The following is a 25,192-nucleotide window of genomic DNA, read 5'->3' on the forward strand; positions in this document are numbered from 1 at the left end:
TCATATTTAACCTAAGCTGCAGAAACAAATCAATAAGCAAGGCAAGAAATACTTTCCAAAGTATGTTGATTAATGTAAGCCCTATAAACAGGAAGATCACCCGGAGAGTTCATGCTCCACCAATGCCCACGTCCTGTTTTAAGGAATGCGATCCGGATGTACGCCAAAGTTTAACGGATTCTTCTTTACCTCCGCTGCCTCACTGCTTCTAGCTTTATGAAATTAAAGCTTGGTAGCTTCCGCAACCTGGTTCTGATCTTAGAGAAGTAATTAAAGTCATTTTTTAAAATTGTTTGATCTGTAAACTGTTAGTAAACAGCAAAAACTCTTTTTGTCTGGCCATCTGTTGCGTCTCCCTCTCTCTCCCCATCTTGCACCTGTTTCATGTTTAGATTAATCTGGCTGCGTATTTTTCTGGACACATTAAAACGACAAGAAATTCCAATTTTATTCACATTAATTTGGACCTTTCTGAATCTGAAAATTCAGCCTGAAAGCCAAGTAACTCTTAAACACGTTCCTGAAAGGGTGGAAAAGAAGTAGCAGTTTCATTAGAAGATGAGGTCTTTGCACAGAATCCTGTCTTTCACAGTCGTACGTGGGCGTTAGGCTTGTGTCGGCACTACTAATCTCTGAGCTTTTCCCTCCCCAGATACCCGCCAGGTGTGGTTGGAGTGGCTCCGGGCGGCATCCCAGGGGCTTTAGAGGGCATGGTGCCTGGTGGGGTGCCCATCGCCCACACCCTGCCCTCTGGTACACACCCCTCCCAGGCCCCATCGCCCAACCAGCCCTCTAAACACGGCGACACTCGAGAGCATCTCACCGAGCAATAGCAGCAGAAAGGATACAGACGGCAGCATCTCAACCGGCCTGTTGACACTCAGAAACAACAAATCACAAAGCAACTGACCAACTGGGACCAAGAGACAGTGAAACGACACAAGCGGCTGCCTGCTAAAAATCCAGCCAGCAACTGGGAACAAAAGAAGTGTTCCGGGAAATTTGTACTTTTAACCTTTTAGTTTTTACTCTGTCTCTTTGGGTTCAGTTACCGACTTTACTCTTTGATGATGATGTATTTTTGTCTTTCTTTGGGACATGCCTATGATTGTGGACACAGAGTCCAGTGTTTTTAGTGCTCCGGGATTACCCGATGAGACTCTGTTCAGCCGCCCCCACCGTACCACCCACCTCAGAGCTCATGGGAAATGTAGGCCCACTTCTCAACATACCAACTGAACAAGAGAAAAAAAAAAGAAAAAAAAAGAAAAACCTTTGGCATCATATGTTACTGGACCGTATGACCCCTGACAGCGCTCCTAATCTTCCCCGCCTCTTCTTCACCCAGCTCCAATCCTCATTATGTAACAAGTGTGTGTTATTTAGGCCCCCAATTACGCCTCAGAAGAGAATTATTATTATTATTAATATTGTTTTTTTCTTTTTATCATCAGTGTGAATGACTAAAAATGGATTATCAGCTTATATATATTTATCAAATTAAAGAAAAAGATTGTTCATCAATTATAGTAATCAAAAGTGGGCTTTAACCCTTTCCTGGCAGTGGTACATTTAACAACTGTCACAGCTGGAGTTACAGGTTTTCACCACTAGAGGGCACTTGTACACAGTGTGAGAATTTTTGAGTTTTAAGTTGCTCCAAGTTACTACTTTTTGAAGCAGTTGGTGGTTAACACTAAAGCCATTCATTATACACGTAACTGTAGCTGAAGCTTTTGAAAATGAAAGTTATTTTGTACTTTTAGTTCCTAAAAGGTCAGCGATGCATGCAGTTCTCTACAGAGAAGCGTCTGATGGCTAACCAATCGTAATGGCAGTCCTGTTAGACATAGTGACCCGGTCCCTTCTGTGAGCACATTTCCTGAAGACAGGAAAGGGTTAAATTCAGCATGGTTTCTTAATGACTCAGGAATAACACTTTTTTGCAGATATTGTTTCTCCTCCCACCCCCCCCCCCCAAAAAAAAAAAAAAAAAAAAAAAAAAAATGTCTATAAAAGGAAAACGGAAAAACAAAGGCTGATCTGGTTCGTCTGAATATTGAATATTTCTCTCCATCATCCTCTCCATCGTGGTATTTTTATAAAAAGGACACATTCCCACATTTTTTTGGTGTTAAAGAGTTTTGAGGAGTCCTGTTAGATTCGTATTGCCTAGTTAAATGTTCCTATAACCATAGTCCTATGTGATCCACCCTCTCTACCCACTCCTTAATATTTCCTTTGTTCTAATGAAGGCCAGGTTCTTTGGGGCATCCTGTACTCTGTAAGAGCAATAGCTGAAACTCCTATTTAGTGTCCCAACAATAGCAGAAGAGGCAGCCAGCAGTATGTTTTTGTTTTTAGTGTGAGTATTTGTATTTGTTTCTTGTACAAGGTGAACATTTAGCATTCAGTGCAGTTCAAATAAAAAAAAAAAAATAAAAAAAAAAGGAAAAAAAAGAGAAAAGAAAGATACGATTCTGAGAACCAGCCGTCTGTACTGACTTCTTGATTTTGATGTAAAACAAGTTTACTCACTTGTCATGTACATGCACTGGCCACTTCATTAGGTACACCTGTTTGTTAACTCAGCAAATGTCACAGCAAGAAAATAATCGCATTTAGCCATGTACAGTCAAGATTGGCCTTCAAAAGACCAGCAGAAGAAAGGTGATTTTAGTAAGTATATCAGAAACTACTGATCTACTGGGAATTTCCCCGTACAGTAGAGAAGAAAGGTGAGTGGCACTTCTGTGGGTGAAAGTGCATTAATCGTGCACGAAGCATGCAGAAGAGCATCTCTGAAAGCGCAACACATCGAACCTTGAAGCAGAAGATCACATACCGGGTCTGTCTGATAAGAACAGGAAGCTGAAGATTTGGCAAATTGGACAACAGAAGAAGAAGACTGGAAAATGTTGCCAGGTTTGCATGTCTTGATTTCTGCTGCAACATTTAGATGATAACACCAAATTCTTAGCATGGATCCATCGTTCCTTGCATCAGTGATGGAGTGATGTGATATTTTCTTGGTACTCTTTGATCCTGTTGGTACCAATTTACCATTGAGTAATTCTGCTGACCATCTCAATCCCTTTCTGACCACAGTATACCCATCTTCTGATGGCCGCTTCCAGCAGGATAACGCTTTATCACAAAGCTCAAGTCTTCTCAGACTTGTTTCTCAATGTGACAATCTGCTGTGCTTGTCACCAGATCTCATTGCGCACCTTTTCAGATGTGGTGGGACGGGAGATTCACATCATGGATTTGCATCATGAACAAGCAACTGTGTGACGCTATTATGTCAATATGATCAAAATCTCAGAGCACCGTTTCCAGCACCATTTTAATTGTATGCTATGAAAAATGAAGGTCATTCTGAAGGCAAAAAAAAAGGAGTCCACACGGTATTAGCATGGTGTACTTCATAAAGTGATCAGCAAGTGTATATTTCATAATTACGAAAAAATAAAATAAAATAAAAATCACAATATCGGGGCTTTATCACAAGTGTAAAGCCCCGATACTTGGTGGTGGGGGGGATAAAGACAACACTGAAATAGAATGAAATGAAATCCAGTATTTGGGGTTACAAGAAATAACTTCTTATTGAATGAAAAACAAAAAAACCCAAAAACAACCCCGCATGGTTTAGTCCCAGAACAATTAATTTAAAGGGGAGGAAAAAAGGTCTGTTCTTATAAACCTCTTGATCTAGTAATTCTCTAAGTTTTAAACAAAATCCTGCTGAGGGGTAAAATAACAGACTGTATATAAAAGATGAATGTATGGAACATAAGTGAAAAGTGCCTTAAACCTACAGTTCTTCATATTGCCAGCAGGGGGAGACTCTTTGGCTACAAAAAGAACCCTGCAGGTTAATTAATATTAAAAGTCTTATTCGGAAATTTAAACTTTAGACAAAATTAAATACTAATTTTATTAAACTGTTGTTTTGCACATTGCAAATTACGGCCCACGTCTGAGTTAAAAATGATGATAAAGCTAATGTGGGGCCCATCTTGTCCTGAATGTGTATTTTTCTTGGCCAAATTAGCCTCACTATCAAGCACCATGATGGCCAAGATGAAAATATTTATTTGAGCCTTTCCAACATAACTTTACCAACCAATAAGTGATGGTACCAAGGCTAAAGCCATCTTTTATATACAGTTTATGACATGCTTTTAAAACTAACCGGAGAACTCCATACTGCAGTGATCCTGCCTATATTTAGATGGTGTGGGTGCACAATGTGAACATTATTGGCTGTGTCCTTGTGTGCGATCAAACATCATTCCCGATCCACCGTCACCCAGTGAGTTCAGCTATAACGGGAAGGAAAAGCAATTGTGCCTGTGGCGTCACCAATTCAAACAAAGGAATGTGACGGGGGGAATTAATGAACAATGCAAGTAAGTAAGTAGGTGCAAGTGAGTCAAATTTAATATTAACGCTGTCCACTGAAAGAGGCAGGGTGTTTGGTTTTCTCTTTCCCCCACCAGCATCATCACCACCACCCACTCAAACACAAACTATGTCACACATAGAAATGTCAGTAAGCCTGTATGTCACCCCCCACCCCCCCTCACAGAATTTAGGTATAATCTGTGCAAAATAAAATACTTCAATACTTCAACTGAAAGAATCAAAAAAAAAAAAAAAAAAAAAACAGATAAAACGGGGCAGAACAAAGGGTATCGCCTCCGCGTGCCAACTCTTCTAAACAAATAAATAAATTCTACATCAAATGGGGCTTTGCAGAGGGGATCAGCAATCAAGAAAACAAGTGCTCTGTAAACCTTAAACACACACACACACACACACACACACACACACAGGATTATCATCCTCTCAGTTTGAAGCAAAAATTTCTGTCAGGCAATTCTGTATAAATGAACTTTGCCATCTAGTGCAGCTTCAGGATTTCCTTAAATACAGTATATTTTTCCTATATGAGCTAGTACTTCTCTCACGGTGAGATAATTACCTTGACAGGAAGCATCAAGGTAATCGGTAAGGACTATAGGGAGGCAAACCAAGTGGACTTGATGTGCGTTCATGGGAGCAGTAATCGGGATTCTGTTTGATGGTGCTGGTATCTTCTCTACCACAGAGCTCACAGAACACATGCATTATTACAAGTTAAAGATTTACATTTTTGGAGAAAGGAGGGAGGGGAGGAAAAAAAAAAAAAAAAAAAAAATGTAGATAGCAAGGTAGTCTCTCCCAGACCCTATAATGTCCATTCCACAGATTTAAGAGCTCTTTTCTCTCTTCTCTACTTCCCCCTCACTCACTCGTCTTCATCGTCCTCTTCCTCGCCATCGGAGAGAGAGGCACAGGGGTGGATCTGGCGGTATCTGTCCAACCACTTCTCCACCATCTGGGTGACCAAAGGGTGGTTACGGCGGCGAGAGCTCTTCTGCATGGCAGCCAGCATGCCTCCTTCTGTCACGCAGCAGTCCAGCCATTCCCTCAGCAGCTTTTCCTGCTGCTCCTCGTTGCCCATCTGAAGTCACACACAAAACATGCTATTAGTAAGGTTCAGATACACGCTTTCACCTCACAATAGCACACGTTAAAAGCTTTCCTGCATCAAGACTAATCTGCTAAAACTGGTCTACAGCCAAAATCACTGAAACTAATGCTAAAGATTGTTAGTCGTTTTCACGAGGCACTGCTACCAAAACTTTGCAGTTTTCATTACAAAGGCCACTCCATCTAAACTGTAGATTCAGTTTTGATGAAATGCAACAAGTATATAAATACAATTGGTAGACTTTTCATATTTTAAGATTAATGCAGTTTTAAGTACTGTGACTCAGAACTGGTACAAGTGAAAGGCTTATAACATCTGTTAGTGCGCTACATTATTACATGGCCACATGGTGAAACCAGCTTGTCTACAAGTCAAAATACACTGGGTAATTGATCCAACTGCTGTTTCTTCACATCCCAACATCCCACCTACACATAATATTTTAACCTAGCCTGGCAGGCTGGGCTTTAAATACAGTCAGCACAGTTCTTTTTGGAAATTGAGCTCGAATAACCCTGCTAGGCGTTCTAATATTCTTCATTAGCCGCTACAGTGGATCAGCCGCCTCCATATCACACCATCCCTAGCATCCTCGTCTGTCACGCCACCCCATTTTTTGTCCTCCTTCACTACATCCATGAATCCTCCTTCTCAGTAGCTCAAAATCAAACACCAGCCCTCCTCTGCACATCTCCAAACCACTACACCTAAGCTGTCCCTGTGATGTACTAATACTTAATCTTGTCCATCCTGGTCACTCCCAGTAAAAAAAATAAAAATTTAAAAATTAGGACCTTTGTCTCCTCTGCCACCTCCAGCTCTGCCTCCTCTCTCATTTCAAAAAAAAAAAAAAAAAAAAAAATCAGCCCTATGATCTCTAAACCATTCATCACAGCAGGTCTCATTACCATCTTATAGCCCTTCCCTTTGACTCTCGCTGCCATCCTTCGGTCACAAATCACCCTTGACACCGTTCCCCACCCACTCAACCTTATCTGCACTCTCTTCATCTCTTGTGCAACAGCCATTCCTTTGGATGGTTGATCTCAGGTATTTAAACTCATCTACCTCTGTACCTCTGCTCCTCAAGTCTTCAGCTATGCTTTCAAATAGGTTTCATCGTAGATATTCTCCATCCATCTTTTTTTCTAATGTTTAAATTGTTACATAATGAAAAAGTGGAAATATTATATGTAATGCACGATAAATGCAAAACATAATGCAAAATCAGCTATTGTCATTGTTATGTTTGGATTTAGCACATTGGAAATTTAAATGTGATTTTAAAGCAGGCAACTAGGAAAAATTACTGAGCAGAGGTATTTTCATGGACTGCTCAGAATTTATTAATAAAGAGTCACTAAACTGTTCATTTGAGCAGTAAAGTTTCAAAAATATTTACAGTAATACCAAAATACACTTTTCTCAAAATTACCCAATTACCTGCTTTTTAAAGTTAAAAAAAAAAAGATGAACAAATCTGCAGTTTTACAGCACAACCACAGTTCCTACCTCTTGTGCAGACAGGAAGTGAATATGCAGCAGCTTCCTCTCGCTGTCCACCAATGGCAGGAAAGTGACTGTGACATCGTCGTCAGTATTGAGGTTGGCGCCCGCACCACGATTGTCGTAGCCGTCGTTCTCCATAGCCACCAGGGCCGAGAAGTGACCCCGTGTGTAGCCCAGGGCGATGGGGCTCTTCCAGCAGAAGCTCTGCTCCCATAACAGAGGCAGGTACACACCTGAACACACACAAACTAGTCAAAAGGTGCTGCACGCCACAGCACTCGAGGCATCGGCGAGGAACAGGCTCGGCAACTGTTTGCCCAAATTACGCCGTGTGCAAATGTCAGCCGGGGCCGAGCGCAGCCTCAGATTTGACCTGACGCTAGAGGCGGCTGCTTTTTAGCCCGCTGAAAACAACCAGTTCTTTGTGAGCAGAGACGAGCTCCACGGTGCAGCCTGGTGCTCTGCTTTTTCAGAAGTGCACCCGCCCTCGCCCCTCTGGCTTCTGACAGGCCAGCTTCCAACTCCAAAAGCACACCAGCAATCACTAAACACTTAGCGTGCAATGTAGACAAAAGCTATGGTTTCAGTCTACACACATAATTACCGTAATTAAGGCAGGCCATCATAACCAGGCTGCACCCTAAACGGAACAGATACACAGCGAGGCATCAGAGACCATTTTATTTATTCAAATTATCAGTGCAACACACCGAATGAGGTCAAGATATTCTGGCAGCCATGCACTCCAGCTGTGCTCACTCTGCGTCTCATACACAATAGCCTGTCTGTATGAGTAATTCTAATGGCCTTGTTTCATGCAGTGTTGCTGCAGGTGTTTAAAGCTGGCTCACGCCATGATAAAGTAGTGTTAGAAATAAACAGCGAAGCTCACCGGGGTCAGTTTATCACAAATTCCACTCAATTTTAAAAAGTTCTTTCTGCTTAAATTACAACTGTGGTCAAATGAACTTCTCAGCAAGCAGATAGCGCTGAGGAAGAGGAAAAAACTTTCTAATTATTAGCAGAGCTGTAACATAAGTAACTACCACACCCTCTACAGTGCACACACAAGGATCCAAAACTTCACCTTTGATAGTCACATCAATAAATATTAAGAAGCATACCTATCAGCAAGTGTCAGAATTCTGTTTGTTTCCATATTTTTTCAAGATCTGACACCCTTTACAAGTTCAGGATCTGAGCTGAAAACACCGTTTTGTATTACAGCCACACGATGCCTCACCTTGAAAACGAGTGTATCCTAACGTTTCCCCACGGAAACTTTTGTAGTATTTCACTCCGTAGACTATGATGGGTCTTCGAAGAATATGTGCAAGAACAAAAATGTGGGTCTGCTCCAGGCTGGCCCCGGGCTGAAAAGAGGAGAAAGAGAAGCATAAGAATAGTTAGGCATTGTGCATTGTGATCATACTGCAAAGAGAAGAGTATCTTATGCGTGAGTATGAACGCTTTTCTCTCCTTCTCATTGGGCAGATTACATAAGCACTTTTAAATATTCTACAGCTGTAATGATCTATCGCATAAAAAGGGGTTTCAAAGTTTCAGCCTTGTGGGATGGGATTTAAAAAGCTTGTTTTTATCCTTCGGCTCTCATCTCTCCGTTGCCGTCAAAGCTTGAGACGAGGTCATCACTTGGTAGCTTTTGCTGTGTTTGTTTGTGCTGCTGGTAGAGTGGCTCTAAGCTAAATGCCTGTAAATCCCAAGGTCACATGCTGGGGAGAGAGAGTGCTGCTTCAGCAGGCGTGCCGGTAGATCAGCTGTCTACAACTTCATCTTAGGGGATCAGCAGTGAATTGCTTGTGTCCTGTCTGTCATTCACACATGATCCACCATGCGCAGTGTTACCCTTCCGACTGTCTTTTCCCATTTAGACTAATGCACATATTGAAAAGCCACATAGCTTCAGTAGCCTATGCTTTATGCAGACCTTTATTTCCCCAAATACAGTTGTTTAAAAAATAAAAATAAACAACCGTGGTCGAGATCACTGCAGCAACAGAATCTGACAAAGCAGCAAATCAATAGCTACACTAAAATATGCTTTTGACTGCTGGTGGTGCTGTGAAGTTGGCAAGCACAATTAATCTACTTGCAACTGCGGTGTCAGCCTGTTGAATTATATAACCGCCGCCCGTACTGACGAGATAACCTATCGGCCTGTTTGAGGCGGCGGAGTGAGCGCTGTGCACGTAACACGACTACCCGGTGTTAGAGACCAGATGGAAGAGGCTCCACGAACAGACTGATTCTGTTCATATTATATCTGTTCATGTCAAGAAATTAAACAGATCAGCTTTTAGCTTTGAAAAGACAATTTCAAATCATTTCAATGTAAAAGGGCTTATTTAATTGATATTTGTTAAACTGTATTAATTGTGCATATTGAGTTTCTTTGAGGATAGTTGTTTGTAAATGACAGTTTTTCAGTTGAGTGAGCAAAAAATAAATACATCCAATTATCTTATGAGTTGGTTTTCCTTGATCAAATACAGGTGATATATTGCCATTTTGATGTTTTCCACAATTACTGCAATATGACTCACACACACTTTTGCTGACTGGAGTGCTGCAAGAGTCTAGTCAATATGCAAACAATGCAAGAGAGAAAAGGGACTATTGTTATGTAAATATTTTGGAGACAGACGTTTTGGGTCATAAACCTTCCGTTTTGCCTTTGTGAATGCATCAATTTATACATAATTTTCCAGCTTTTATTTCTTCTGTAGACCAAAAAATAAATAAATCATAATGTACCACTGTCTTTAAACTCAATGGAAGTGAAGGTAGGCTGTAAACCAGAGACAACATAATTACCTGGCTGGCCAAAGACAGAATGAAGGCCCAGTCTTCCTGCCACTGCTCCTCTCTGAGGGAGAAATGTAAACCAAAGCTCTGCGAGTACCATGACTCCCACTCCTTCCAGCGTGTGTAAAACCTATTTTAAAAAAATAATATTATTATACTATTTTCAAAGCTTATTGAATTAAAGGTGACCTCGAGCTCAGCCTGCTTATATAGAATGGGTTACTTTATGTATCCATTTACAGAGCAGAGCTACACTTTAAGTGCCAGAGGTCTTAGTTATACATAAACAGAACAATTCACACACCTGCAATGCTTATTAAAAGGACTTTTCCCCATTTTTTTTTGTCTTGTATGAGTGTAGTCTATAGGCATGCCCTCTAGAAAGAATATTCTGTTATACACCAGTTTGAAAATCTGGATTTACAGTCACTTGTATTCCAAGAATATAGCAAAAACTTTAGAATAAATAGAATTATGATCTAAACAGGTCATAAATTCACAAAGAAAGTGCTTGTGTTAAAGTGCATTGCATCAATACAATAAAGTCTAATTAAATAAAATAGCATAACTGAAATGATGAACCACCTTAGAGAAACCGTTTTTTTTAATCTGTCCACTCTTGTTTGCAGTTTTATTTCTTTCAGTTCTAAGTCTGCTCTCGCTTTGTTTTTATGCAGATGACACGAGGCCATTTTTGAATATGCAACATGAACTGAGAGCAGCCTGTGGAAATATTCAAGTGTCAAATATCAGACTACAGGAACTGTGTAGGGCTGAGCCTCTCACCAGTGGGAGCAGTCGTGCAGGCTGTCGTGGAGAGCCTTGCGGAGGACAGAGTCCTTGTCGTAGATGCCCCAGGTGGCCTGCAGAACAGAGTCCAACAGGCAGTCTCCGGCAGTGCGGTTCCACAAGGCGTAGAGGCGACTGTCCAGGCGTGTCCCCAGCTCCAGAGACCAGTTGATAACAGGAGATTCCTCTTCCAGTTCTATAAACAGATAAAAATGTGCAATTGGGTGTTGAGGACTCTAAGACAATAATTAATCAAGTTCAATGTTGTTGCAGTGAAAACACAAAACAGGAACTCATTTTGCACTGGCTGCATTTATTTTCTCAGCTAATATATTTGATAGTTCAATGAAAAGAATCAAAAACAAAAAATCGTGTTTCCAAAAACTCAGCATGGGATTGGATAGATAGATGCTGCGTTAAGTGTTTCAGATGTGCGGCTGCTGCAGCTACTATTTCCATGGGAACAAACTGCAAAATGCAAAACCTGCTTTTCTGCATTTCTCTTCGCATCGTCAAATATTATTAAACACATCTCCCTGAATATGCAATCGTATTCTGCACCAGAAACTCAAGGCAGCTCTATCCAGTAGCCCAGTTTAAGGTGGCTTAAATGGGTCATAATACTCCTTTTATATCTTCGTTGAAACACAAAACACACACACAGCTGCACTGGGAGAGTGTCATTAGATAAGTATGTGGGAGGGAAACTAGTGAGCTCAATTAACCTAATTAGAGAAGGAACAGAAGATGAAGCAGGAGGTGGGGAGCTGATTGAAGACAAACACAGGCAGGGAAGATGCTAGTTTAAAGTCCCTTCTATTGCAGGACATGAATTAAATGTACACAAAAATGGCTGAAAACATGCGACTGGACAGATTGAGAATATGACACAGGATATAAAGAATGACATCTTCAGTACCTTTCTGCACATCTCGATCTAACACCTCATCAAACAACTTCTCCTGGACAGCGGGAGGCAAGTCTTCTATATCTGCAGAGACACATGGGAAAGATAGATTATAACGAGCATGAAAACCTAATGGTAGACGAGGCCGAGGGCAACATAAATGCTACAGTAATGACACACAGAGGGGATGTTCTTCACTGGATGGCATTTTGTCAATGGCACACTGTAAATACAAGCTCTGTGTATTGAACTGTGCACACACAAAGCCAGAACACTGGTGGCTGTTCTCTGGTTCAATAGTGAATGGCAGTGGCTTTGTCTGAGAGCAAGAGAGACACAAACAGACAAAGCGAGAGACAGGGAGAGAGCGAGTGCCCTGCAGCTGGCCTCGGGCCAAATTCCCTCTGTAGTGAAATGCTTGGCATTAGACACACACACACAAAAATTCTAATTTATATGCGAAGGCTGCATAATCTTTGCTCCCAGGGGCAGCAGCAGGACTAGATCAGAATAGTGGGTGTTCTTAAAAGTAAAGTGCATGTCATTTCAGTGAAGACATAATGCCACAGGGATGAGCTGATGTTTCTCTGAGCAATGCTGTGCAACGAGGCGGGGTCCTATTCTTACATTCAAGTTCACACGTTGACAATTTAGACATTTATACTGTGTAGAAGAAAATTCTACAAATACGAAGCCATGAATAGAATCCCAAAGAGCACAAAAGTAATTATTTCCCCATTGTTTGCTTCCAGAGTAAATGGAGCCAGTAATATTCAGTGTCAGTCATGACAAATATTAAGACTGGTTGTTGGGGTGGGAGTTTAATCTGAGCTGTTTATTGAAGCTACAGGAAAAATTATATATTTCTGCGAGCACAGGCCCATAAAGCAAAACTGATAAAGGGATAAACAGGAGGAGGGGTTAGATTACACACGCACACACACACCAATAATTAAAGTGGTATAATCGTCAAGACCCAAGTACCTGCGGGCAGAGTGAAAGTGACCAAGTCGGTGAGGAAGTAACAGGTGAAGTCTCCTTTACGTTGACGTAGTGAAGATGCAATCTCTCTGCGGATCTGCTCCGTCAGCTCGGGACACACCATGGAAGGGATGCACTTAGCTGCTTGCTGGCTCACCTTGTAGACACAGATTAACAATTTTTATTTTACAATGAAATTAAAAGATTAAATGAATTTGTGATGTTTGGACTCTATACCTAAAACTAAGCTGACTTGTCTACACTTAAGATACGTCTGCAAATGTACTAGCCCAAAAGATTTGTTATGCTAAATGCTTGCCCTCCCAAAATGAAAATTCAAAACCACAAGCTCCACCCGCGACATTATGGTAGCGCGCCAGATGTTGTCCATCAGCTGCAGCACGCCAGGAGGGTTAGCATCAAAAGCTGGGCAGGCACAGTGCCAATTCTATTAAACAGAAGCATTGTATTCACCCACACTGCATGCCGAGAGTGAATGCGCTGCCATCCTGTTCTCTCAGATACACTGTGTTGTCTTCTCTTGCTCACAATTTTGTTTGAATTGTCAAGCCTCTATACGGAGTGGTATACACCTACTCACAATTCCAGTTTTTTTTTTCCTTTCCCAGGCTAGATGGATGCATCCTGAGTGTGTAATTGCTGATTGTTGATCAATATGTTAATGAATCTAGTATTAGTGAATCTTCTCAAACCGAGACAAGATCCTTGACACAAACTCATACGGTGTCAAGACACGGTTCCCGTGCATTTCAGGCAGCACAAAAGAGGATGTTGGTCCACCTTACCCACCCAAGCATTTGTCATACTGGGGATCAAACTCTCCCATGCATAGTAAAGACCTGCCTTTCTATGCTTGCCAACATGCTTCCTGTGCCTTTTCCTAATCACTGTTTGCTCTCCGAAAACCACATCAACTCTGTGTTATCATACCCTATAAGAAACAATGACAGAATAGCAGCAATGCTAATACCCACCTAATTCTGAAAAAGTGCTTTTCTGCTGTAATTCTATGCATTACAAGCATCTATTTTTCATTATATAGTACACTTGGTAAGGAGCAATTATAAGCTGTTGTGGCTGATAATGGGAAATACAAAAATGAACAGTTTCTGTAACATAAAGAGACTTTACAGGCATGTTAGAATTTTTAGGAACTTTTTATAAAAACTGACATAAATCCAAACTGACTAATCCAATCTCGCTTCCTGTTCTTTTCTGTTTGAATGCAGAAACTTGTTTGTTTTTTTATTAAAAAACATAAGTTTAATAATAAAGGGCAAAACTTATGGCAAATTTTTTGCTCAAAGATTTAAGACTATACTTACCTCTGTTAGCAGAATGGCGAGCATGTCCTGCCTTTGAAAGCGAATAGCCAGATGAACCAGAGTGAAGCCTACATCAAAAGCTGAGGACCGATTAAGGAGCTGCACCTCGTCTGCAGTGAGCTGTCGGGCAATGTCGCCACCGGATGACTTATAAGCTTCCACTGCCGCCAGGTCTCCCTCCACAACGCCTGCAAGAGAGAGAGGAAGGAAGGAAGGAAGGTTAAAAAAAAAAAATAAAAATAAAAAGGAAAAATAATGGAAAACAACTGTTAAAAGTGATGAATCAGTGCCTAAATATTACTGACACAGCTTCTTTTCTAGGATTTTGTGTAGCGAGGTTACCAAACTTTAATAGAGTGACTCATGTCAACATAGTCGGCCATTTGGGTCATCACATGACATACACATTCAAGTGCGGTGTATCGATATAGGGAAGACTAAATTATACAACACAAGCCATTTAACAGCACTAAAAATCTAACCTCAGAGCTGACCATAAAAGTTTCAACACCTTTGTAAACATCGTAACCCATCTGCAATGTAGCCTTTATTACTTTGCTATAGTAATTTGATAAGATTGGATTAGTATTACTTAGGCATACTAAAACAAGCAACTGAGTGTATTCAAAAGATCATCAAAAGAACATACATGTATCAGCAAAAAACAAAACAAAACATTAAAATCCATTTTAAAAATGGTTTAGATACATTTTTGGAGCAGCTTCAATCCCCATGTCTATGCTTGTAGTAGAAGCAAGATGTAACAGACAGCTTTAAATGTGCTAATACAACATCGCAAGTCACAAGTAATTATTATTAAAACCTGGGAGAAATTTGTAAAACAAATTCAACTAGAGGAAAAAAATTAAATAGGGCCTTGACGTCATTCGACAGCTCTGATGACCTTTAGATGTAGCCGCGAGCTAACCGAGTGCAAGAACAGTTATCACACTGTCGGGCTACTACATAGCAGAACAGACAGAGCAGTGTAGCTGTCAGAGAGCTGTGTAACACATAGGACAGTCTGTGCAGTCTGTGTTGAACCCAATAGTCTCAACATCTGTTATGAGTGAAACAGCTAGGTAGCAAACAGGAGACTAGAAGAGCTGCTTTATTTAAACTGGCTGCCTTACATCAGGATGTTCTCTCAGGCAGGGAAGAGGACAGTTGAGTGAATCTGGACTAAAACATTCCAAGCATGACCCTTCTCATTTTACACATACTGGGTGACATTTTGCAAACACAGATCTATAAATACATGCAGAATGATTTGAGTTGCAATAGCTGTTGCTATGCGGGAGACCTCAAAGGAACTCAAGAATGCGGTGACCCGTTTTCAGTGAATACAGGCAGTTTTGCTAAATTTAGACTTCGATAAACAAACCGTAAACCTTTGTCTGGGCTCTGTTCTTCCAAACCATTACCATTAATAGAGAGCCAACATCAAGTGTACTCAAGTGAGGCAGTGCACTTAATGTGGGCGGCCTCACATCATGTGAAAGGCCTGCACTAAAACGTGATGAACTTAAAAAAACATTTCCATCGGTCAGCTTAATGGTTTCTCTTCGTTCAATATTTTGTTACCCAAGCATGTGGTTAGATGCTGAACTACTAGCAGCACACTACATTTTTAAACAGTGATGTTCCCAATAAAGCATGCACTGCAGTGCAATGCACCAATGAAGTTTCACCAAGATGATAGCTAGGATCCTTAAATTCTTGTCACCATCATCATCATCATCATCATCATCGCAGTCTGGTACCTGACCCCAGGACAAATTTACTTACTCCCTTACAAAACAGCCTAAATGTCACGCAAAAAAAGTGGCAGTTCATGGGGTTCAAGTATCACTGTATCTTGTTTGCAACTGGAGGAAGAGTGGAGTGGGAAACTGATGGCATCTGCACTGATGTGCATGCTGTACCAGTCTGTTGTGGTGAAGAGTCGAGCTGAAGCTGTTGATTTACTGGTCGATCTATGTTCCTACCCTTCCCTATGGCCGTGAGCTCTGGGTAGTGACCCAAAAGAAGTGATTGCTCATTTCCGCTGCTTTTATCAGCAATCTGCAAATAGTGTACCCTTAGAGGTAGGATGAAGAGACTCGACGTTCGAAAGAGGGTCAATTTTCAGGCAGTTTGGGCATTTGACTACGATACCTCCTGGACGGCTCTTAGTTGAGGGGATTCTAGCATATCCAACTGGGAGGAGACCCAGTGCAATCCTAAGAGATTACGTTTCTCACCTGGCTGTCTCCCATGACATCACTGATTAGACTGCTGCATCAAGTCCCTGATAAACGGGAATGGATAGATGGAGAGATACCCTACTGGTTGAGGCAGCTAGGTTTGCAACAAAAGACCTTTCTTGTGTGACTCATACCAATCTTTGTAATATACAACAAAAGCAATAAAAGATAAGTTATGAAGACTTACAACCAAGAAACAAGTAATTGGATGGTCAAGTAATCTGCATTGGCATGGTGAGCAAGCATTAGTGCAAACCAGATTTCTTGAACAGTATTTTATCTTTAGGAGCGCTGTATGGGTCCCTTCATTTAATGTCAATAAAGACATTTAGGTTTTAGTAACTGCAACCCATTAAAAAAAATTAGGCTATGTAATATTAATCCCTATAATGACCCAGTCACCCAGAGATGGGTCATAGAGGTCTTTAGGCATGATGGTTTGTGGTTTTATCCCAACTAGAACGCCTCATTACGCCCTCAGTGAACTAACATGTCAGAATATTTTGCCTTTGCATGTTTGACAAGGTCAGCTTCATGAGAGCATGTCTGATCCCAGCAGTGCCTACAGTCTGATCAATGCACATCATGCAGGTTGTGAAAGACTGAGCTAATATTGGTCTGGGCTTAACAAATACACGCTCTGACATTGTTTCTCAATCAGCTGCTCCACAGTAACTTATGGTTATCTAAAAGTAACGTGCTGGAACAAATGAAATCAATGACCGTTTGTGTTTGTTTCTCGATATCTCTCACCATAATTACTACAAAGTGGTGGGCTTGCATTTTTTGAATCATCTGAAAAATTCAGTTCGTCGTCGAGATTAATGTAATCTTCTGAAGGCAAAATAAACAGAGGTCCTTGATAATGTTTTTTTTCCTCCCACACCACATTATCAGGAACAGCATCGAAATATAAACAGAGCGGCAACAACAGCAAGAGACACCAGTTAGGTTTTTCACTGAAACAAAAGAACCATAATACAAAAACACGTCCGCTTCCTTTTGTGGGAAAGCACAATCAATGGGAATCATCTGATTTTGGCTCTTGTACGGAGCACAAAAAACGTTCAAGTAGAACTGCAGGAACACAGTAAAGTGAAGTGAGATCATGTTTTCAGACCTGAGGAAGTGCTTGGCCATAACATACTCGACTCAGGCACTTCCTCCACTGACAAACACTTTGAAGAGCACATGCGGCATAACTGTAAAGAGTCAGAGACATGGTATGAAGAAGAAGAAAAGAAAAAAAAAAAAAAGGCAAAGCCATATTTACAGTTAAAGGCATGGGAAGACTCGTGTATTAAGGACAGGGGTAGGGAGAAAAAAAATAAATACTGCCAAGTTCAATCAGTGCAAAGGTCAAGGGGGCGTTGATCATGTGCTGCACTCATGTTTTGTTTTTTTTCCTTCTGTTTTTTGTTGACCGTTTTTAATGTCCTGTCAATGTTATTTTTACCTCTTGGGGGTCCCTGTTCAGCACATACGCACCACTGTTTACAGGGTCTATTGACTGTGAGCCAGCAGACTCTGCTCCATGGGCTGCACTTGCACTACGCTGCCCAGACGGCCCATTCATCCCCACCAGCTGGGAAGCACTCACAACCTCTCAGTTGCTCAAAGATGCTCTCAGTGCCCCAGCAAAAGCACTGGGAACATCAGTGGTGAGTTGGACCAAATTCCTACTTTCCCTTTTATCACATTTTATGGTTTGTTCATTGCAGTCAGCAGTATTTACCTGATGGCACCGCCCTATGAAATAACAGCAGGAATTTCTTCTGTACTCTAATATTTGGAGACTAAACAATGAGTCATGCCGTCACTCATTTATAAAACACAAAGTGGCTCTCAGTGCTTTGCAACCTTGGCACTTTGCAGAGTGATGCACCATCTGCAATGTAATAACACAGAAAATGTGTTGCCTTTGGGACAATAACTGCCACCTCTGTCTGGAGTACAATGCTTTGCTGTCGCTTAGCATGACATCACAGACAGAAAAAAAGTGTTGTTATAAGAAGAACATGACATAGGGGTCTGTATTATTTTTAAACAGTATTAAGAAACAAGCACATTTTCACTTCATTCATTTGCTATGAACCAACTGATCTCCTAATCCATGCAGAAATTACATGTAACGTAGAAAGAAAAATAAACTCACCAGCACATGCACTAAGAAACAGCCAGTCAGTTTTCTTCATTCGATTCCTAATCTGCTTTAACCTCTTGAAGTCGACTTCTTGTTCCTCTTTGCTCATGGCTCCAGCTGCAAGCTCTATCCTCTGGAAATCCATAGTGACATGATCTTCCCTCTTGGGCATAGGAGGGGATCTCCTTTGCCCCTGGCCTTCGCTGCAACTGCCCCTCCACCGAGCCCTGTCTTGCTCGTTGATTACGGGTGAGGGCTCCGCAGACTCGGCCAGCTCTATGGCTTCTTGGTTGTTGGGCCTGGGGAGGTCACACACCACACATTTTGTAGTTCTGGGCCAGTTCTGGTAAGTGCAGGCGGTACATGTCCAGTGCTGCTGGTGGGTGTTGAGTCTGTTTCTGTCATTATACTCCTCACAGGTATCCACAGGAGAGTGGAGAGCAGGGCGGCAACCTGCATTGGAGCCTGACGTCTGGGGGGACTCAGTGGGGCTGCTGGTCCTCGGGCGCTGACAGAGGCACTGTGTGCAACGGATGGCACGAGGCCAGTTCAGATAGGTGCACATCTGGCAGGACCACTTATTGGCAATCTCAGCCATACTGGGTGACCTGACTCTAGGCCTGGCACTGGAATCAGGACAGATGAGGAGGCTGCTGCCACTTTCACTTCTAGAAGGCTCCCACTCCAGCCCGGGGTCCAGATCAGGACTGTTTTTGTAAGGTTCCTCTGTAATAATGGGTCCCCTCAACCTCGGTGCACGGCACATAGTACATTTGATTGCAGATGGCCAGTTTTCATAGGTGCAGTAGTCACAGGCCCACTTTATCCTCTGCTCCGTCATTGTGGACTACTTTAGTTGGATGCACTGTTGTGAAAAATCCCGTTAGAGTTGAAACATAAACAATAGCTCTGAGAATAATCTCGAATAAGCAGGTATTACAAACTATTGTTTTTAGATATAAGAATTCCGTCCAACATATGCTCCAGCAGTTTGTAAACTAACTTGCATCTGATCGGGCACATTCAATGACACACTGGCAAGATTACATTTTAGAGTGTATGATTTTAATCCTTAATAATCCGTAACTCTAAGAAGAATGGTTAACAGCGTGTTTTTAACTCATCTGACTAAAGACACTATTGCGTTACTATGCAGTTATGTTTTTAGTCTTTAGCTTTAGCTTGCTAGCTACTGAGCTAACCTCCTAGCATATGTAAAGCTAGCTGTCGTCAAATCCAACGGTTAACGCGCACGACGGAGCATACAGTCATGGAAAAGATCATAATTTCATTCATGTGAAGAAAAATGTGGTAATCTTACCGTTTCGTGACTGCGCTGCGCCGCCGAAAACCACAACAAACCCTTCTCGTTCACTCCCCCTCCTCCCCTCCTCTCCTCCTCCTCCGGCTCAATCAAACCTTTCCCAATCCGAATGATTTCGACTCCTCTGCCCTCTCACATGTTTACCTTCATGGACTCGTTATCCACTGGCGGAACAAAGCAATCCCCGGCAAAGCCTGGAACACCTCGAATCATCGTTTAAATCCGCGACTCTCCCTGGTTTACATTGCCTCCGTGTTGTTTAATGGCGGCGACAGCGAGACAAATGAGTAGCAGAGCCAAAATAAACGCTGGCCTGCCTCCGTCACCAATCATCTGGCTGAGTTCTCAACGTGATTGGACAAAGGTAAAGTACTGTGTTGCCTTCAGGAACGTCCGGAACAGTCAAAACGCCCTGGGAGGTTTAATTTTTAGGACGCAGAAAGAGTTGATAAACACGTCGCTGAAATACTTTGCATATTTTGTCGATTTTTAGGTACACTGCACTAGACAAAAACATGTTGACGTTAGTTATGCTAAGACATTTGCGATTGGATAGTTTACACATCCTCAAAGATGTCCAAAAAGATTGGGATAGAAAACTGGATTACGTAAATATGACATTATCCGTATGTATATTAAATCCGATATTTATATGCAGCATAGAAAGCATGGTGAATCTGTAAACTCTTTAATTTCTTAAATTATATTTTGAATACATTGCAATTAAATTCTGAAATAGCTGTGAAGAATAGAAAAAGCACTATATGTTGATATAACTGAAAAAATAAGCTAGTCGGTTATGAATCAAGGGTTCCGCTTTCTCTGGACACGCCCCTCTCAAAACGTCACTGAAAACATGGCAGTTTTCTTGAGCCGGTTACACCACGTTTCGCTCCACGTTTCTAACGCGGAGAAAATAGCTAATGACCTTGTCTCTAAATTCAAGTTTGATTTATTTGCTGCCAGACTAACTGACAAGTCCAAGCACTTTGCTTTCAGGAAAGGAGCAGCAGTTTTCGTCGTAAATGAGAGACCCAGTAAGAGCAGAGTGGGACTGAATGAAGGGATACTGGGATCAACTGACAGATACTCCATTGATCCACAGCGGGCTGACTTGGAGAAGTACAAGCAGGGTAATAATTCTTTGGGATGTCTTTATGATTTAAGTCCTCTTCATCCGGTGGATACTGTAAACAACGTGTGTTTCGAGGTAGAGGATGTCCAAAGGTCATTCAAGGTTCTTCGCGATCTGGGCTGTAATTTCTTGGTGCCTCCCACCACCGTTGAGGACGTGAATGGTCCTGTCACCTACTCGGTAGTAAAATCAATTGTGGGAAACGTGTGTCACACGCTAATTGAGAAGACAAACTATGAGGGAGTCTTCTTGCCAGGGTTTGATGTCATTGAAAAGGACTGGAGCTTGGAAGAAGAGGACATGTCTTGTCCTGTCACACACTTTGATCACATAACCTATGCCTGCCCCAGGAAGACAACCCACCAGGTCATGGGGTGGTACGAGAAGGTCTTTGGTTTTCAGAGGTTTTTCATTGATAGGTGAGAAACTGTTCCGAGGCATTTGTTGTCATATCTTTTCCCCCAGTGTGGTGTCAGTAATCTCAAGGCTGTTTGTTCTCTTGAGTAGTAATGAAGATGTGGATGAAGGTTTTGTGATAAACCAGGAGGGCATTGGGCTTCGACTTACTGCCATGGAGTACTGGAAGTGCAGCAAAGCAGGCATCGCTCTTCCTTTTGCTGGCAAAAAGGAGCCTGACTGCAAGTTTGTCATTGCGGAATCACTGCCCGAACAAGGTAATAGCAATTTGAGCAGTTTCTAATTTAAGCCACTATTTATGATCTCCACCATCATTGTTTGCATTTGCTTTGTCAGGCCGGAACCAGGTTGACACCTTCTTGGAGCAGCATAGGGCCCCAGGGATCCAGCACATTGGGCTGTACACCAAAAACATTGTTTCTACTGCGCACACGATGGCTGAAGCTGGTGTACAATTTTCCTCCCCTCCTCCAGCCTATTACACTCAGGTTTGAATGATTTTGAACTATAATCACTGCAAGAAGCAACCTGTGTTTTATTCATATTTTCATATTATAGTTCTGTTTAATTTACATAGCTGGCCTGGATTTTGAAATTTTGGTAGTTTGGGAGAAGTTTGTCCTCATACTTCCTGCAAGGCAGGCTTTCAGAGATGTTTCAGATCCTGTTAAAAGGGTACATTTTGATCCAAACCATGATATATAACTACACTTAACAAAGTAGTTATGCCTGAAACCTAGCTGAACTGTGACTTAAGGCTGAAAACAATATCAAAGAAAAGAGGGCTTTGAAGGCAAACCTCTCCCACTAGAACACATAATCCAAGTCATTATCACACTTTTCAAGGTTATGCCATCACCACACAGAAGGATAACAGGGTCTGCTTTGTATCAGTAATCACAGGAGCAAACACTATAATTACAGACTTTGTAATAAGTTCAAAAATAAAGGAATTTTCCGTCTTTTTAAACCCATCCCATGTGCTGTGGCAGCTGGGAAAACAGCAGGAAATAGAGGAAGCAGGTCACAGCCCCCAGATGCTGGCACAGCATGGGATTCTCCTGGATACAGACCTGCACCAGGATCCTTTATCACAGAGAGCATCCAGTGAAAGTAAAAGGTAAGAGCCAATCAAGAGTTGTAATCTCTCACAGCCTTCAAAGAATGCCTCTCTTGTAAACTGTTTTAGTCGATGGTTTCTTTTTAACCATCTTCCTCTACATAAGGAGGAAAAAACAGTTTGTGAAGGTTTATCACTTCTGCATTTTTATAAAAACAAAGCAAAATGTTTAAATACTATCTTTGGCAATATCTTATTAAATAAGTGAAGCACTGTGAAAGTTTTGTGTGATGTATGGCTGCTCAATGTCAGCAAGCAATCTTGTCAGTCATCTCTATTAAAATGAGGACATGTTCCTTTTTTACTATTCAGTACAATTACAGAAGCCCGTTTAGCTTGCAACATGCACGTGAAAACTGCTCGACTTCCTTTAAAATTGCAGCAACAATGATGAAAGACATGCACCACAATTTTTTATTTTATTTTTTTTGTATCCACCAATGAAATGTTGTGGAAACAGTACCAAGGCTGGAAGTGACTCTACTGTGTTGCTTTTCCCCTTTCAGACATCTTCTACAGGTGTTCACCAAGCCCATATTTGCTGAGAACACCTTCTTTCTCGAGCTGATCGAGCGAAGAGGGGCAACGGGATTTGGCGAGGGGAACATCAAGGCACTGTGGAGGTCGGTGCAGGCGTACATGGAAAATGAGAGGGTGGATCGTCAAGAACCTCAGGGATCCTCAAAAACTGTGCAAACTGCTCTTAGTTAGCCACTCCAAACATTTCTATAACAGGTTATTTTATTTCATGTGGCTGCACTACTTACTGAAAAACATATTAAATGTTTAAATTAGTCTCTAAAAAGTCCGTTGTTGCACTGATGACACATTACTTATTATACAATGTATTCATATCTGTTGAAATGGGTGCTGTGTTCTGTACTTGAAATGATACAACAAAATACACTTGCTGTAGGAGTAAAAGAATGTCTTTGTTTTCACTGTCTCAAAGTAAACCACATTGCTCCAGAGTAACCTCAATAAACTTGACTCACAGTAAACTGTGAAAATCAATTGCTGGCTTCAAAATATTGTGCTCTGTTTTTCTCCTTGTGTGGGCCAAACTTCAGAATAAGCACACTTAAAACCTCTTAGACCTTCCTAGACAAACACTGACAATGGCCAGTGCATTTTAGTAATTTTCAAAGATACTGGAACTTACAGTTACTTACATTATATTCTGATAATAGCACTTGCATGCGGTACTTTAGCTTTGCAAAGCTTTTGGATGCAGTGGCTTCTTCTTCATTGTTAATGCAGTATATGTATGTAAAGTGTCCGAACACCACTTCCACATATACTCAATGAAGTATGCACAACAAGCTCAAGCTGCTAGAAGACTGAAAGCTTGCTAATGCATCAATGATATTGTGCTTTTTTAATGTATACTGCGCTATAATAACACTGTATATTAAAGTATTTTCACTTAAAACATTTAAGTGCATTTGCTTACTATAATGCTCATAGTTATGAATGCAGGAAAAGTGAGAAATATTTATTTATTTTTTACATTTTATACTAAGGTATTATTAATTGATTTAATCCATTAGCATTACTTAGTCAAAGTCACTGTCCATATGAGAAAAAGAGGAAAAGTGACCACTTCATTGGCTCGCAATGTAGAAATATATCCCAAACTATTATTTGTTGTTCTCTTCATTATGTAAACATTATGTTCATGGAAAATTAAACTAGGCTCTTTGGCCCTTTTTTTCCTAAATAACCCACCCACACAGTCACTTGAAGAACTGTTACTGGTCAAACAGCTGCACCTCTTTCAGAAGCCGTGGTGGTTTTAGTAATGTGCATGCTTTGGCAAAAAAAAAAGTGGCTTTAGAACCTCTTAGAAGGGATCTCCAATCCCACAGAGATGTGCCAGTTCAATTAACTTGGCTATAAACATTATGGGTGAGGATTAGTGGGATAGATGAGAAGCAGTGAAGTTTAATGGACTTCCATGAAAGCCATATGTTCTTTTTATGCCCTGTCTGTAGTTACAGTATCCTACTGAGTACACCAGAGAGTCACTGTAAAAACAAAACAAAACATGAAAACTCAGCAACAGGCAATTTATGAAATGAATGTACTTCTGCATTTTGACAAATGGTGTCAGTGTTTTTCCTTTAATCAGGGGTCACCTGCTCAGGCAAACTGCATTTTAAAAATTTTGATTCTGTATTAAGGATTTATGTTTTTCGATTACATAACAAGCAAACCGAAGCAGCACATACAAAATAGATGCACTCCCCTTTCTTCGTTCACCACTGGAACTGGGCTGTGCTATGGTATGGGTTTCTAAAGTTTAATTTTAATTGCATTTGTTTCAAATTATCTGATATAATAGGAAATTATGCTGTGTGATGGAGAGGATTAACTGTTCATTAAAGTTGAGAAGGGATGGCTCCTGTAACAGGAGTCTTGTAGCCATCTGTCTCCAGCCACAGTGTGAACCCCAGATGGCGTATAGCATTCTGCATGGGGTCTCAGTAAATGGAGCTGGAAGATAACTCCCTATTTACTGTTAACCATATGCTAGCTACTGATGTATTAACAAAAATCATAAAGAAATATGCAAAAACACCATAATTTGTAGCTACATCATTCAGCAAACACACTCCAGGTTACTTTTTGTAGCGTTTTCCTACACTATAATTGGTGCATACTGCCCCCTGGTTGTGACAGTCACAACACACACTAGCAAACCTGTTGAACAGGAAGACTTCCACCCCTGTTCTGCAAGGTACTTTCTTCCTAAAGACTGACTTAATGCTATGAAACAGAAAAGCCAAAAGTTTGTCGTATTATCTGTTTGCTAAATACCTTCTCTATAGGGATTTTGTGAAAACCCCCAAAACTCTAGCCTGGATAGTAGAAGAGACAAATCCTGGGTGCCCTTTAACACAA

General features: G+C 41.2%; 3 protein-coding genes across 8 annotated transcripts in view; 2 read left to right on the forward strand and 1 right to left on the reverse strand.

Moving 5' to 3' along the window:
• The window catches only part of ctbp2l (C-terminal binding protein 2, like), a 96,583-nt gene extending 91,908 nt beyond the window's left edge, over positions 1 to 4,675 (forward strand). For 5 of the 6 annotated variants that reach the window (XM_039616299.1, XM_031750715.2, XM_031750717.2 and 2 more), the window contains one exon: positions 653 to 4,675. In XM_039616299.1, coding sequence (XP_039472233.1) covers positions 653 to 833 — 181 coding nt within the window. In that variant the 3' untranslated portion in view covers positions 834 to 4,675. The remainder of the gene's footprint in view (positions 1 to 652) is intronic. The other variant, XM_039616301.1, reaches the window with a different exon arrangement.
• zranb1a (zinc finger, RAN-binding domain containing 1a) lies at positions 3,423 to 19,972 on the reverse strand. Its single transcript, XM_031750710.2, has 10 exons — positions 19,614 to 19,972; positions 18,305 to 19,157; positions 13,904 to 14,091; positions 12,561 to 12,714; positions 11,589 to 11,660; positions 10,667 to 10,865; positions 9,890 to 10,010; positions 8,298 to 8,427; positions 7,058 to 7,287; positions 3,423 to 5,515 (listed from the first exon to the last, which is right to left on the reverse strand). Exons 2-10 carry the CDS (start codon positions 19,131 to 19,133, stop codon positions 5,300 to 5,302), a joined length of 2,139 nt encoding a protein of 712 aa, XP_031606570.1. The 5' UTR covers positions 19,134 to 19,157; positions 19,614 to 19,972; the 3' UTR covers positions 3,423 to 5,299.
• Positions 19,973 to 20,288: 316 nt separating this feature from the next.
• hpdl (4-hydroxyphenylpyruvate dioxygenase-like) lies at positions 20,289 to 23,302 on the forward strand. Its single transcript, XM_031750750.2, has 5 exons — positions 20,289 to 21,170; positions 21,259 to 21,425; positions 21,505 to 21,656; positions 22,161 to 22,288; positions 22,795 to 23,302. The coding sequence occupies exons 1-5, from the start codon at positions 20,416 to 20,418 to the stop codon at positions 22,997 to 22,999; spliced, it is 1,407 nt and encodes a 468-aa protein (XP_031606610.1). The 5' UTR covers positions 20,289 to 20,415; the 3' UTR covers positions 23,000 to 23,302.
• Positions 23,303 to 25,192: the final 1,890 nt, after the last annotated feature.

This window comes from Oreochromis aureus, linkage group 8 (assembly GCF_013358895.1).
Source record: "Oreochromis aureus strain Israel breed Guangdong linkage group 8, ZZ_aureus, whole genome shotgun sequence".
In the NCBI taxonomy this organism is placed as follows: Eukaryota; Metazoa; Chordata; class Actinopteri; order Cichliformes; family Cichlidae; genus Oreochromis; species Oreochromis aureus.